Source organism: Rhinolophus hipposideros (genome assembly GCF_964194185.1).
Source record: "Rhinolophus hipposideros genome assembly, chromosome: 21".
NCBI classification, from domain to species: domain Eukaryota; kingdom Metazoa; phylum Chordata; class Mammalia; order Chiroptera; family Rhinolophidae; genus Rhinolophus; species Rhinolophus hipposideros.
The window spans coordinates 16,740,942-16,754,616 of NC_138067.1; the positions used below are offsets into that span (position 1 = coordinate 16,740,942).

The window sequence follows — 13,675 nt, forward strand, 5'->3', positions numbered from 1 at the left end:
GTGTAGTGCTTGGGAGAAGGGTCTGGACAGGCCCGCACAGAAATGGAGAAGAAGCCGTGGGGTGTCACTAACAACAGTAAGGAATTGGAAAGGTTGCTCGGTTTGGGCTGTGCAGAAGGGGCAGTCACGTAATGCGGTTCTCAGCCATGTGACTGAATGGTCCCGTAGCCTTGCTCTCAACCTACTCCGGGCTGGAGCGGGGCAGGGCGGGTAGCGGGTAGGTGGGGAACAACCGGATTTGGCCCCTCGGGGTTTTGTCCCTTCTGCCTGCCCTCTCGCCATCCTCAGCCATTGGGCAATTCCACTGTCCGTTAAGGTCCCGCCTCCGCAGATGAACCAATAAGGGCCGGGGAGAGGATGCTTCCTCCTTGAATCGGATCTGCAATAGTGGTATTCAGAAGTGAGGTGGGGTGGTGGCAGTCGCCCGGCACAGACGGGACGGACCCCCTGCTCAGACGGTGCAAGCTGGTGAGAGCAGTGCGAGGGTCCGAGGTAGAGAAGGGTACGAGCGCGGGTCGTGGGCATTGTAATCCCGCCAGGGCTCTCCGGGGCCTGGGCCTCCCCCTCCCGCGGCATCGGCTCAGGTGATCCGGTGGAGAGCGAAGGTGAGGTGAGGTGAGGGGGCGGGTCCGCAGCCGGCGGGGAAGAGCTGGCCTCACCGTCATGGTCACCCCACTCACGCCACGCGCCACGTGGGCTCGAGACTAGCCAAGGACCCTTGGCCGCGCGCTGAGCCATTAAGCTAGCTGCTCTAGCCCCAGGAGCTCCCCCGTGAGCTCGGCGTCTCGACTGAATCCCCTTATTTTGCAGTCTGGGAAGCTGGGGCTCAGGGACGCGGCGGCGCCCGGGTTTGAGCAAGCTCCCGGCTCCGTGGACTGAGAAGGCCGCCGCGCTCTTAGCTATGAGGCCGTGGGTCAGAGACTTGAACTTGGGACCCGTCTGTTTCCTTTAGGGACGTGAAATTGTTTGGGTGGGTGCTGCCGCGCATCACCTCGTGTCAGGCCCCGCTTCCAGGCTTCTCTGCAGGGCGGGGGCAGGGGAGGGGGCAGGGCTCTGTGCGCGCCCGGAGCAGCCGCTTCTGCCCCCAGTTCAGCCGGGTAGGTTGTGAGGAGGGGGACGGCCCTTAGTTCTGAGAGCTCTCGGACACTCCAACAGACAAACTTGGGGAGGGCAGGATTCATCAACGAAATCCAAAAAGCACGTGGGAAGCGCTCTTTTCTCCCGGGTCACCCAAGAAAATGGAGAGTAAAAAATAGAGCAGGTTTTGTTGTTGTTGTTGTGTTGTTTTGTTGTTTTGGTTTGGGGTCTAAGGAAATATACCCCCAGAGGCCATCGAAGGTGCTAGGAAACGCTTTCCTTCATGCCCTTGTGGAGGCAGATGTGAACCTTTTGGAAATCGGATTGGCAATGACTCTACACCCTACACACTTTGACCTACTAATTCCTCATTTGGGAAATCAGTAGAATATAACCTAAGTAGGGAAAAGGTTGATGCATAAGGCAGTGTAGTTTGGTGTTTTATAAACAGTGGTGGAAATGACCTTCAAATCCCCAACAATAGAGAATAGTTCAAAGTAAATTATGATTGTTTATACCACAATGAGATATTACACATCCATGAAATGTAATATCGTCAATAAAATGTTCTTAACAAGTAAACTAGATTCAAAGTTGTTGTTACAACTATATAAAAAGTGTACAGAATGACAGGAGAAGTATACACCTAATAATAAAAGTAATAACTACCTTTTTTGGAGTGAAGGGTCATATTTCATTAAATCCTCACAAAACCTTAGAAGACTAGGATTCCTAGCCTGCCAATAGACAACCGGAGCTCAGGTAATGTGTATGATGCTAGACAGCCAGTGTGCCATTGGACCTTTAAAAATCCACAGTTAACCAATATTTGAGAACCTGTTGTGTGCCAGGTACAGGGATGGGCCCTGGAGAGCCACTGGTAAAGCAGCCATGGTTCCTGAATTCATGGAGCTTATAGACTAGTGGGAAAGCACTTAAATAAACATTTATGTTCTCCTGGGGAGAGTGAACATGGGAGCTAGACAACTGGGCCCTAGCAATAGAAAGGATTTGAGAAGGAGAGGAAAAAGGGACCCTGGGCCAACTGTGAGGGATGAATGAGCTCTGTGGGAAAGCACTCAGTGGCTCTGTAAGAGCAGAGGGCATCTAAAAACATTTTCTGGAATGTGTTTATGTGTTATAATGGGAGGTAGGGAGACTTGGTTTGGTATTTTGAGTTCAGTCAAGTCTTTTAAATAGTTCACCTTAAATCACTTTTGTTCAGGATAGTAGCAAATTACATGTTTTCAGAAGTCATCGTTATTAAGATATTAAATTTGAAACTTTCTTAAACTCTTTCATTTTCAGGCTTAAAAAAGAAAACTCTTTTGCTGAAGGACCATTTGCTGGTATAGTTTCAAAATGTCAAGTACTGTGTCCTACTGGATCTTAAATTCTGCAAGGAACAGCGTTGCCACATTACAAGGGGGGAGGCATTTATATTTAAGGTGCACCTCAAGTAGGAATAAATCGAAATGGAGGCTCTTATCCTGGGCACCAACCACCCTAAAAAACAATGCCTCATGTGCTGGCTTTGCTCTGCCAAAAGCCTATAGACACACATCGACAGAAGAAGACGATTTCCACTTGCAACTCAGCCCTGAGCAGGTAAATGAAGTGCTTCGAGCTGGTGAGTCAGCCCACAAGATTCTTGACTTTGTCAGCGTCAGTGGAGTCCCAAATTCGGTATTGCGGTTTGAGAGCAATCAGCTGGCTGCCAATTCCCCAGTGGAGGACCGGCGAGGTGTAGCCTCCTGCCTGCAGACCAACGGCCTGATGTTTGGCATCTTTGATGGACATGGTGGCCATGCATGCGCTCAAGCAGTGAGTGAGAGGCTGTTCTACTACATAGCGGTGTCACTAATGTCTCAGCAGACCTTGGAGAGGATGGAAGGAGCCATGGAAAGCATGAAGCCTATGCCGCCCATCCTGCAGTGGCTCAAGCATCCAGGGGACAGTATCTACAAGGACATCACATCAGTGCACCTTGATCACCTCCGAGTCTACTGGCAGGAGCTGCTTGACCTGCACATGGAAATGGGACTGAACATTAAGGAAGCATTAATGTACTCCTTCCAGAGGCTGGATTCTGACATCTCGCTGGAAATCCAGGCTCCTCTGGAAGACGAGATGACAAGGAACCTTTCGCTCCAGGTCGCTTTCTCTGGGGCAACAGCTTGCGTGGCCCATGTTGATGGTGTTCACTTGCATGTGGCAAATGCTGGTGACTGCCGGGCCATCCTTGGTGTCCAGGAGGACAGTGGCTTGTGGTCTTGTCTGCCCCTCACTCATGACCACAATGCCCGGAACCAGGCTGAGCTGTCACGATTAAAAAGGGAGCATCCGGAATCAGAGGACGGGACAATCATCATGGAAGACAGGCTGCTGGGAGTCCTCATGCCCTGCAGGGCATTCGGCGATGTCCAGCTGAAGTGGAGTAAAGAGCTGCAGCGCAGTGTCCTGGAGAGGGGTTTTGACACCGAGGCCCTCAACATTTACCAGTTCACCCCCACGCATTACTACACTCCACCCTACCTGACTGCTGAGCCTGAGGTCACATACCACAGGCTGAGGCCCCAGGATAAGTTCCTTGTGCTGGCCTCAGACGGCCTGTGGGATGTGCTCGATAATGAGGATGTGGTGAGGCTGGTGGTGGAGCACCTCACGGAAGCAGGTCGGCACAAGCCAGACCTGGCCCAGAGACCTGCCAACCTGGGACTCATGCAGAGACTGCTGCTACAGAGGAAAGCCCAGGGGCTCCACGCTGCAGACCAAAACGCAGCCACGCGTCTGATCCGACACGCCATAGGGAGCAATGAGTATGGGGAGATGGAGCCGGAGCGGCTGGCGGCAATGCTGACGTTGCCGGAGGACTTGGCAAGGATGTACAGGGATGACATCACTGTCACTGTGGTGTATTTTAACTCAGACTCAATTGATGCGTATTACAAGGGGGGTTAAGAGGCTCCCATCTTATTGCCCAGGTTAACTTCAATGCTCTTCTAAGGCATTTTCACTTACTTGGAAATTAGCTATTCAAATCTTACTGTTAAAAGGGCAGGCAGATATTATAGCTTGCTTAATAATAGACTGATGTGAGAAAAAGGAAACAGCCTAAGTTTAAAAACAAGAGCAGTGATTTCGTGTCCCTGTGTGTTTTGGTCACCTCTACTACGCAGCGAGGGCCGAGCGTAGAGACCACAGAATTGGCTTGGGTTCTAGTAGCCCAAGTCCTTTTATAAAGACACTTGGTAAACTGTCAGCCTGAGCCTCCAAAGGGTAAATTTAATCATGATTCTAAGCATGCGAAGAACTTCAGGGTCTCCTGAAGTCTTGCTGCAAAATCTACAAACTTGATATTTCTCGATTCACGATCATCGACTTTTAGACTAGGAAGCAAGATTTTGTTTGTTTTTTATTTTTAAATTACTAAGACCTAGGTTTACAGAGGATGTCACAGAACACTTTTCAATGCAATAGTCTAACCATTTTTTGTGATTATACTTGTGAAAACATTTTGAAATGCTACATTCTAGTTCTATTTTAGTTTATTTTAAAACTGAGTCCTCAAACTTGCAAACAGGCCTGCTGTCAACATGCTTAGAAGGATTTGTCTTGGTTTTCAGCTGAGGGTGGGAGGGGCTAGGCCTCTAGACCAGCGGTATTTGTGCAGCTTTTGGTCCCTTTTACTGGGTCCTACCCCCTGACCTTTCAAGACTGTACTAGGAGGTAACTTCTGTCTAAGCCTTAACTCTTGGCCTTTCCTGCATTAATAACATTTCCTCCAGTGCTTAGCCTTTGGAAGTTTAGTCATAGCACTCAGCCTTTCTGTTTACATCTCTCAAACATTCTTCTGTTAATTTCTACCTTTGTTGTGCTAAACTCCGTCATCCCCCTGCTGCTGACTAACTGGAAAGAATGCTTCCTCTTCAAATGGTTGCAGGGAGGGAGAAAATGTGATCTCCTTGTGATTAGGCAGGACTGGCTTATGCAGTGGATTATGGATTTAGATTCAGCCTGAATCTGGAGAGATGAAACATGAAGGAGTTGAAAACAGTCACTAACCAAGGCTCCCTATGTACATACTGAGAGGTGGTGGGGAGGAGGGAGAAGTGAGATTTGTTGGATGAGACACTTGCACCTAGAATGTGAGATAAATCGTCATTGCTACTTCTCAGGAACTAGACCATATTTATTATAGGAACGGGGCAAAACTAAATGTGACCCATCATGGCTTCCGTGGGCTGCACAGTATTTGTGTTTATTGGAAAATTAAACTATGTAGATCCTTTTTTGGGGTATGAGTTTCATGTTCTCATGAATTACTGTGCCATTTAAACAACAGGAAATGTGTCCCTGAATGGAAACACAAATATAATCCCACAAAACTGACATTTTTATCTTCCTGCTTTACATTAGTTGATCCTTCTCCTCATCTCACCCCTTTACACCATCCACTGAAAGAAAAGCAAATAACTAGGTTTGAGTTCTTCATTTTTGTCCATGTCCCAGTGACATTCATTCAAGCATTGGGATACTTCTAGCTTGAGGATGTTTCCCTGTATATTTTCCAGTGCAACTGTTTAGTGATATGGCTTCATCTAAGACATTCTCTTGAGAGCTTAGCCTTGGTCCTTTTATTCTGAAACCATTGGTATTCCTTCTAATCTCTTAGACCTTAACGCAGAAATTAAACGTGAATCACTACCATTCTGCTCATATGAAGGTTGGTTGCTAGAGCCGAAGACTGCTTGTCTGACAACCTTTTACCTTGATGCCCGCTAAACCCTGGCACACCCTTGGACCATTTACCTGGATTACAGAGTGTGATCCGTTTTGGAGCCGTCATGGTCATAAATGTATCTGATTCGATAACTTGTGGGACAGCTGAGAGAATACAGACTTCCCAACTGTTCCTCAGAATGTATCTGTGTTTTTTCTCTACTTCATAGATTTCCTGCTTTCTAATTGATATATTGAGAGAGAAGAAAGGCCGGTATATTGTCTGCCTTTTTCCACTGTGAACTTTGTCAGCTCTTTCCATGAATGCTCCAAGGGGCGCCTCCTGGTTAAACCCCAGTGTGTATCTCCCTGACCATAGTTCTGCTGTTTTGGCCTTCCTGAGGCACTGCTTGTGGACACGGATTTGAGAGGGGATTGGTGGTACTTCTCAGTTGCTTCCAAAGCATTTATCCTTCTTTTTATGTGAAGATTTCAATTTTGAGACTTCTAAAATGAACTAATAAATGAGACTGAACGTTTAATATTTTGGTGGTAACTTTACTCAAAAGTATGCTTTGGTGTTTTAAATGGCATATTATTTTAGGTAAGAAATTTTGGTAATATCGACCTAATTTGCATATTTTATATGTAAGTAAAATATGGCTCTGCTGATTCTGGGGATTGGTCAAAATGGATAGGGAAGATGGTACTGGTTCTAAATTCAAATTAGTATGCTAGGTCAAGTTACTTAGATACTCAGTGTTCTGAGATGTTAATTGTAACATTAAAGCTAATTTATTATAATGAAAATGTAAACTTTGAGGTATGTTAATATGTAAACACTTCTCCCAGAAGTATGATCCTCCTAAAAGATATGTAGTATTGGGCACACTGGGTAAAGCTCAGGTTAGACACAATTGAACTGGCACCTTTCATATGTAAATGAAATGTGAACAGCTCAAACTTGAGTTAAAGAAGAATAATTGTATGGAACAAGAAAATGTGTTCAGAATGAGTCTGTCTTGACTCTTTTGTCCATCAGCCCCCACTGACCTATGTTCATTTGACTGTTTTGGGGAAGCCTTAACCTCCCAGATTAAACCAGAATGTCCTGGAACTGAGCTATCCTAGTTTCATCTTCAAGTGGTTCATTTGTCTTTGAATGTGACTCTTTTCTGTAACAGAAAAAGCCCCAGTGTGGCTTTGGAGCTGCGGTATAAAGGCTGGTGGTACCACGTCATGCGAGCCTTGTGCGTTATCCGGTGGAAAACACGTTTGGACTGTTGTGCTGCCATCACCTGGATAGGCGGAGGCTCTGTCCCTTAGGCCTCCGGCACCTAACGTTTAACCTGCCTCCTGGAAAATATTTCTTATCAAGTGTTTCCTTTATTAAAAATTTACTTTATTAAAAATCATTAACCATGTTCTTTAATATTTACTGACATTTGTGTTTTAAGCTGTATACCAATGTTCACACTTGACATTGATTTTCTAACCATTAGAGATACTTAAATAAAACTTGTAAATAAAAGGAGCGAAATGAAATTTGGTTTCTTTTGGTTTGAATAATCATTTTTTTAGATCCTTAGGGTACCAGATGAGGCCAGCCTTTGTTTCACCACCTCTATCGGGTCATGGAAGATTTCAGTCTGTTTAAGAGTCCGTCCAAAAGAGTTTTCTCTGCAAAATTTTCATGGCCTCCTGACAACACAGGAAGTTCTCATTTAGTGTCAACCATTTGTGTGGGGACCTGAAAAGAAGGAAAAGGAAGTGAAGGCTTTTGTTGTGAGGGTCCCCACACACTCAGTGCCAAGGCCTGTCTGCTGTGATTTCATAGTATTTAACTGAGCTTGTTAAATCTTAAATTTACGTTACTCTTAAATGCAGAGCCAGCTTTGGGGAAAGGTCTAGGCAGCTACCTAGATAGAGTTAAAGACCCCACTCCAACTCACCCCCACCGAGCTAGAGCGATCTCATTGCCTCTGGAGTAATACAGCACATAAGGACTTCTCCAGTGGGTACTTTTTAAAATGCAAATACAACATTAGTAATTATTTATGTTATTAACATTAGGCATTAACACTTTACCCTAGTGTGGGCTAGGGTAAACTGGGCCTTGAGGAGCAGATTTTGGAGAGGGAAAGGTGAAAAAGGGAGTGTCTAAAGTCTGATAAGAATGATTATAGGAGCGATCGCCCTCTTTTTAACGTGATAAAACAGGCCCAGAGATTGAGAAACTTGTGACACCATGGTAGGGCCTCGATCTGAGCCAAGTCCACAGTCCAAACACTTGTCCCAATATTGAGCTTTCAGAAAGAGATAGTAATTCACAAAACATCTCTTATTGCCCAATTTTGGCGCGGGGGGTTGGGGATGGGGCGGAGAAGTAAACGGTGCAGAAAAGAAGTTAAATATATTTAACATATACGTTCCAGTATTCCACCATTTTGGAACATGATAAAAATAGAGGGGAAAGGGTGAGAATTATATTTTAAAAATTAAGCTCTTTGGACTCTTTAACTAGAGTGGGAAAACCTTATACTGTTCCTTTCACCTCTAGAATTTTCATTTTCATTTTACTTAATGCTACTAAATGCCCTTAAGTTCTTCCCTCTGAACTGTAGATGGCCTGCACTCCAAGAGCCTCCCTCTGGGATGGGTTAACCTTTACTGGGTTTCTGTGCGTCTGAGTGTCTTTGCTCCATTGGCCCCTTACCTAATCTGCTCCACATGGGAAATCGTCTGGCTGGGAGGAGCAAGTAGGGAGTGGGAGGGCCAGAGTTCCAGTTCTGACGTCTGCCAGCAAGGGAATAAGTGGACCAGACATGTTATTTACCCTTATCCTACTGAAAAGTGGTCTGTAGAAGTACATTCCAAACCTGGCTCTATCTCAGATCTTAACTCTCCCTGCCTTTCCAGGATTCTGGAAAGCCCTCACTTGCCCAATCCCAGGGCCAGGCATCCAACGGGGCTGAGATGCCCATGACACTGGACACGATGGGGATAGGGAGGGGCCAGTCCAGGGAAAGAAGCCCAGAGGTGGATCCAGTCCAGTGGGTCTAGGGACAGGCTCCAGGGGCATTGTGGACGTAGGGACAAGAGTTGCAGTGAAGGCTGAAAGGGAGCTAGCCAAATGTGGCTGGGAGGGCAAGGAGAAGCACTCAGGTGGTCTCCGGGGATAAGAAGTGAGCAAGGCCATGCAGCCACCTCAGAAAGGACTGTGGACATGACTTGCTCTTCATCAGCACGGAGGTGGGATGGAGGCAGCACAGAAAGTCCTACCTCAATCCTCCCACTTTCCCTGCAGTGTTATAACCAGGTGCTGCTGAGTATTTGTCCTTGTTTTTCTCCTCCCGAACCCCATCCCTGTAACATCAGGCTCAGCCCCTATCCTGCTAATTGTAGAATGAGTGAGGAAGGATGGACAGATGGATGGACGGGTGTATGGATGATTAAGGGAAGAGCAAAAGAGAGAGAGGTCAGAGAAGTGGGAGACAAACCGTGAGTGGAAGTGAGGAGAGGGGTTGAGGAGTATCCAGTACCAGAAAAGACCGGGGGTATGGATAGTTGGAAATGAACAATTAGCTTTAAAAAAGGACCACTAAGGAAAGGTGAGGACCACTGTGTATTCTCACTTGGGATTCAGGACACAGGATGGGCCTGGATGGTGAGGTGGAGGTGAGGAGTCAGCTCTGTGAGAAGAGTTTGGCTGAGCTGCTGGGATGACCCTCTGAAACAAAGCAATGCAGTGGGTGAGGGATGGTGAATGTCGTCAACAAGCCAACGTACTCTTTGGCTTGGAGTGAAGAGTATCCAAGGGTTTACTCGGGGTGTCAGGGGCTTTGTACTGCGCTTTGGCGTGGAGAGATGGAGTAGCTGGGCCTCTTCCAAGCTCTGCTTGGTGGCTTAGTCACTAACTCCTGAGGATGACAGGATGAGAGCACCAATGGGGAGACCCGGGCTGACACAGGCCCTTTGCTGTGGGATTCTGTGGTAAAGCAACATGAAGTAAGAGGCTGCCTCTAGATGTCGCCATCTGGCCGTCTTGGCATCAGCCACAGCTGAAGTAGGAAGAATGTGTTCCTGAGATAAGGCACTGAGACTCACCCCCAGACAGAGTAGCGTCTCCCTGGGACTGCAACCTAGAACATCCTTCAGGAAGCCTCGCCAGAGCCTGGACGTCCTTGGGACTGGAACAAGTATGCGGTGTGGGGAGGACCCTGTCCTGTGGCCACTCAGCCCTGCCTTGTGGGGAATGGGCTGCTGGGGTCCCAATATGGGTTGTAGGTCCTGGGGGAGTGGCTGCCACTTTTTCTAGTCTCTCCCAGTGTGGGTGTTCCCCTCTGTGGACTGTCCCACACCTCTGAACCCTTTCCATTCCCACCCTCTCTACTCCCTGCAGCCAGTCCCCACAGCCACTCACCCAGCAGTTCAGGGGTCCAGTCCCTCCTGCCCATCCCATCCCAGTCCCAAGAATGGTCCAAACTACTTTTATCCTTCCCCACCCCCAAACAGTTGCCCCTCCAGTCAACTCCACCCCACACACAGCAGTCAGACTGATCTTGGTCAGACTCAAATCTGACCACGTCACTCGTCTGCTCCAAACTCTTCAATGGCTCCCCATCATCCTGGGGAGAAAGTTCAGAATCCTCCTCAGATCCCCTGGCTGGCCTCCCCAGCCTCCACTCCTCCCCAGGTGGGTACTACAGTCTCACAGGTAGGAAGGAGCGGAAAAAAGAGAAAGAGGTCTTGTCTTCCCTCCACAAGGTGGAGTCACCTCTTTCAAGAGTGCGGCTGGCCCCTTGTTCACCCCTGGGATGGAGCCTGGAATCCTCCACCTTTTGCTCCTTGTTGTGGTTTTGAGGATGACCAAAAATGCTCTTCCCATCAAGCAGTGGGGTCGAATTCTTCACCTCTTGAACCTCAGCTGGCCTTAGGAACTTGCTTGTAACCAATTGAATGCAGCAAAGTGACACTGGGGATTGACAAAGCTAATGTGCAGCAAAGTCTTGATAACTGGTGAATCTGATACACGGTGGTGATGGTTAATTCTATGTGTCAACTTGACTTGCCCAGATAGCTGGTAAAACATTATTTCTGAATGTGAGGGTGTTTTTGGAAGAGATTAGTGTTTGAACCAGTAGATTGAGTAAAGAAGTAGGTGGGGATCATCTAATCCATTGAGGGCTGGAATAGAACAAAAAGGCAAAAGGAAGAGAAAATTTGCTCTCTGTTGGGCTGGGACACCCATCTTCCGCCGTTGGACATCTGGTGCTCCTGATTCTCACACCTTTGGACTCCTACTGGGACTTACACCATTGGCTCCTCTGGTTCTTAGGCCTTTGTGTTTGGACTGGAACCACGCCACTGGCTTTCCTGGGCCTCTGGCTTGTATACAGCAGATCATGGGGTTTCTCAGCCGCCATAATCACATGAGCCAATCCCTCATAATAAATCTCACAACCGTATGAAGCAAGTATTATGAACCCATTTTACAGAAGCTGAAACTGAATCTGGGGAAGTTAAATGATGTGCCCAAGGTCACAAAACTGATAAATGTGGAGCTGAGTGTCTGACTCCAAAGCTTCTTCTTAGCTTTCCTGTGATCATTAAGCCATGACACTATTCTATTGAACATCTATTTGATTTTTTTTTTTAAAAAAAAAAAAAGAAAGAAAGAAAAAAAAAACCATGTTCCATCTGCTCTCCAAAAACCTGGCAGGAAGGAGTGAGCTATTTGTCCATGGAAGCATTCTAGCTGAAGCTGAAGGATCACTTAGCAAGATGCAAATTCGATGGACTACCCTGAGGGTGTGCCCTCTGCTTGTGTCTGGGGTGGGGGAGTGTGGATGTGACACAGGACAGACCCTGTGTATGGGTCTGTGAGCCTGGCCTGTGGGTTTGGGAGGACAAGAGACAAGAGCTGGTGGAAGCTCGGGGGACAGTGCTGGCCTCAGCAAGCAGGAGGGACCTGCAGACCACAGCCTGCCCTGCTGTGGCCCTGGACTGGTCTCTGACCTCCCTCCCTGCCCTGGGCCTGGCACCTCTGGCTTGGGGGACAGCTCAGAACTCCTCAGTCACAGAATGAAGTCTGCTCTCCTGCCCAGCACCTGTCAGAATTTCTCTGAGAAGCGGGGAGTGAGGGAGGGCCAGGCAATTGCACAAGGAGATTTGAACAAAAATGGTCATGGCACTTGTTTGTAAGAGAGAAACTGGACACCGCTGACATGTCCTCCTACTTACTGGACAAAGAGATTCTGGTACATCCATCCTGGTGGACTTTTACAAGTGATAGTGGAAAAAAGAGATAGTGGAAGATCTTTATTATTTGATGGGAATCTGCTAAATGTAAATATTAATACTTGTAAATGAGGGGGTAGGCTGGGAAATCAGATTACAAAACAGTTCTAGTGTAACCCCAAGTTAAAACCCTTCCCCCAGCCCTCACACACACCCTTCCACCAGCTCCCTTGTGACTTACCCCTTTGGCCAGGGGCCAGCTGGTGGGGGAGGGGACCACTACTATATTGGGAAGGGGATGAGATCACCCAAAGGCTGGCAGATTTAGAACTGGGTAACTTTTTCCACTCCTGTGGTTCTCAGAGGCTTCTGTACTGGCTCATAAACCTTGGTGCCATCCTAGAGGGTGGAGGGAGGCCCTGTTCCCACTCTTCTAAGGGGGGAGATGGTGGCTGAAGCTGGATAGGGCTCAGGTGCTGAGCAGGTGTTGAGATAAAATGTTAGAGTAGGCCTGGGGGTCCGCTGGGCCCAGCTGGGACCCTACATGAGCTTTGCTCCCAGAAGATCTGAGTGTCCCATTACTCCCGAGGAACCCTTGTGGACAAAGAGTGCATTTTGTGGGTGCAGGGATATCGCAGAGGGTGGCCACCTTGTGGTGAGCTGAGCTGAGGCCTCTTGAGCCCAGCTCTAACACCATGTTATGTCTTGAGGTTCCTATATGCCAGCCTGGCCCTACCCCAAAAGGAATCCCCCTTTTCTAGCCAAATCCAGGAGAACCCTGGTGAGTATTGCTGTGGGCCGAGAGGAAACAGAGGTCTGATTCCAGCTCAACAAATCAGTTCAACTCCCACACTTGATTTCAATATCCACCAGACACCTTCAAACCTTCATCCTCCGGCCTCTCAAATACATCACGGTGTGTCCCAGTCCTCTGAGCTTTTCCCCAGGCAGTCGTCCCAGCCTGGCTACCCATCCCCACTCTAGCTGCTTCTGTCCACTACCACCCCTGAGCTGGACCAGATGCCATCTCTCCCCACGTCAGGCGCCCATCGTGTTGGCTTGTCCATGTTCATCTGGGGTAACCCTGAGGCAAGGGCTGGCTCCAGGGAAAATGCTAGGACATGCTGGATGAAGGAAATGGGAGGATCCATAGAAGGGATGGGGGAGTCAGGAAAGGACCCACTGTGTGTCCAGCACTGATATGTGCCAGGGCCTCGAAGGGGAGCGCGGAGCTTCAGGCTCCCCACACTCCACAGCAAACAGCGAGAGAACATGGTGTGGACACCCTGACCTGGTCTTTGCCGACGAGAAGCAGTAGCTGGGCAGAACTGGAATGAGCCGGAACGTCCCCTCCTTATCCTGACCCTGAACAGCAGGGCTGGGAATGGAATTCTCCAGCTGGATGGAGTTGTTCCTGGAAAATCCCCACAAGTCCTTCCAGAAACATGCTTTTGTGCCTGACTCTGTCTCCTTCAAATTGCTGGGCAGAGGGCCTTTTTGCAGCCAGGCTACTCAGGCAAGGACCTTGCCTTCTCTGGACCCCTGGGGCTGCACTCTGGGACAGACAAAACGGAGAGTCACACATCTGTTGAGCAGTATCTGTCAGCTTCACAGAGTTCTCTCAATCCATCCTGAG

At 48.1% G+C, this 13,675-nt stretch overlaps 1 protein-coding gene across 4 annotated transcripts; it reads left to right on the forward strand.

Annotated features, from left to right (window-relative positions):
* The first annotated feature begins 348 nt into the window (after positions 1 to 348).
* Positions 349 to 7,348, forward strand: PDP2 (pyruvate dehydrogenase phosphatase catalytic subunit 2). Of its 4 annotated transcripts, none has more exons than XM_081030522.1 (2): positions 349 to 468; positions 2,386 to 7,347. In XM_081030522.1, exon 2 carries the CDS (start codon positions 2,440 to 2,442, stop codon positions 4,036 to 4,038), a length of 1,599 nt encoding a protein of 532 aa, XP_080886648.1. In that variant the 5' UTR covers positions 349 to 468; positions 2,386 to 2,439; the 3' UTR covers positions 4,039 to 7,347. The 4 variants fall into 4 exon arrangements, with proteins under 4 accessions (XP_080886648.1, XP_080886647.1, XP_080886646.1 ...); XM_081030521.1 differs by having other exon boundaries at positions 371 to 605; positions 2,386 to 7,348; XM_081030520.1 differs by having other exon boundaries at positions 388 to 502; positions 2,386 to 7,335.
* Positions 7,349 to 13,675: the final 6,327 nt, after the last annotated feature.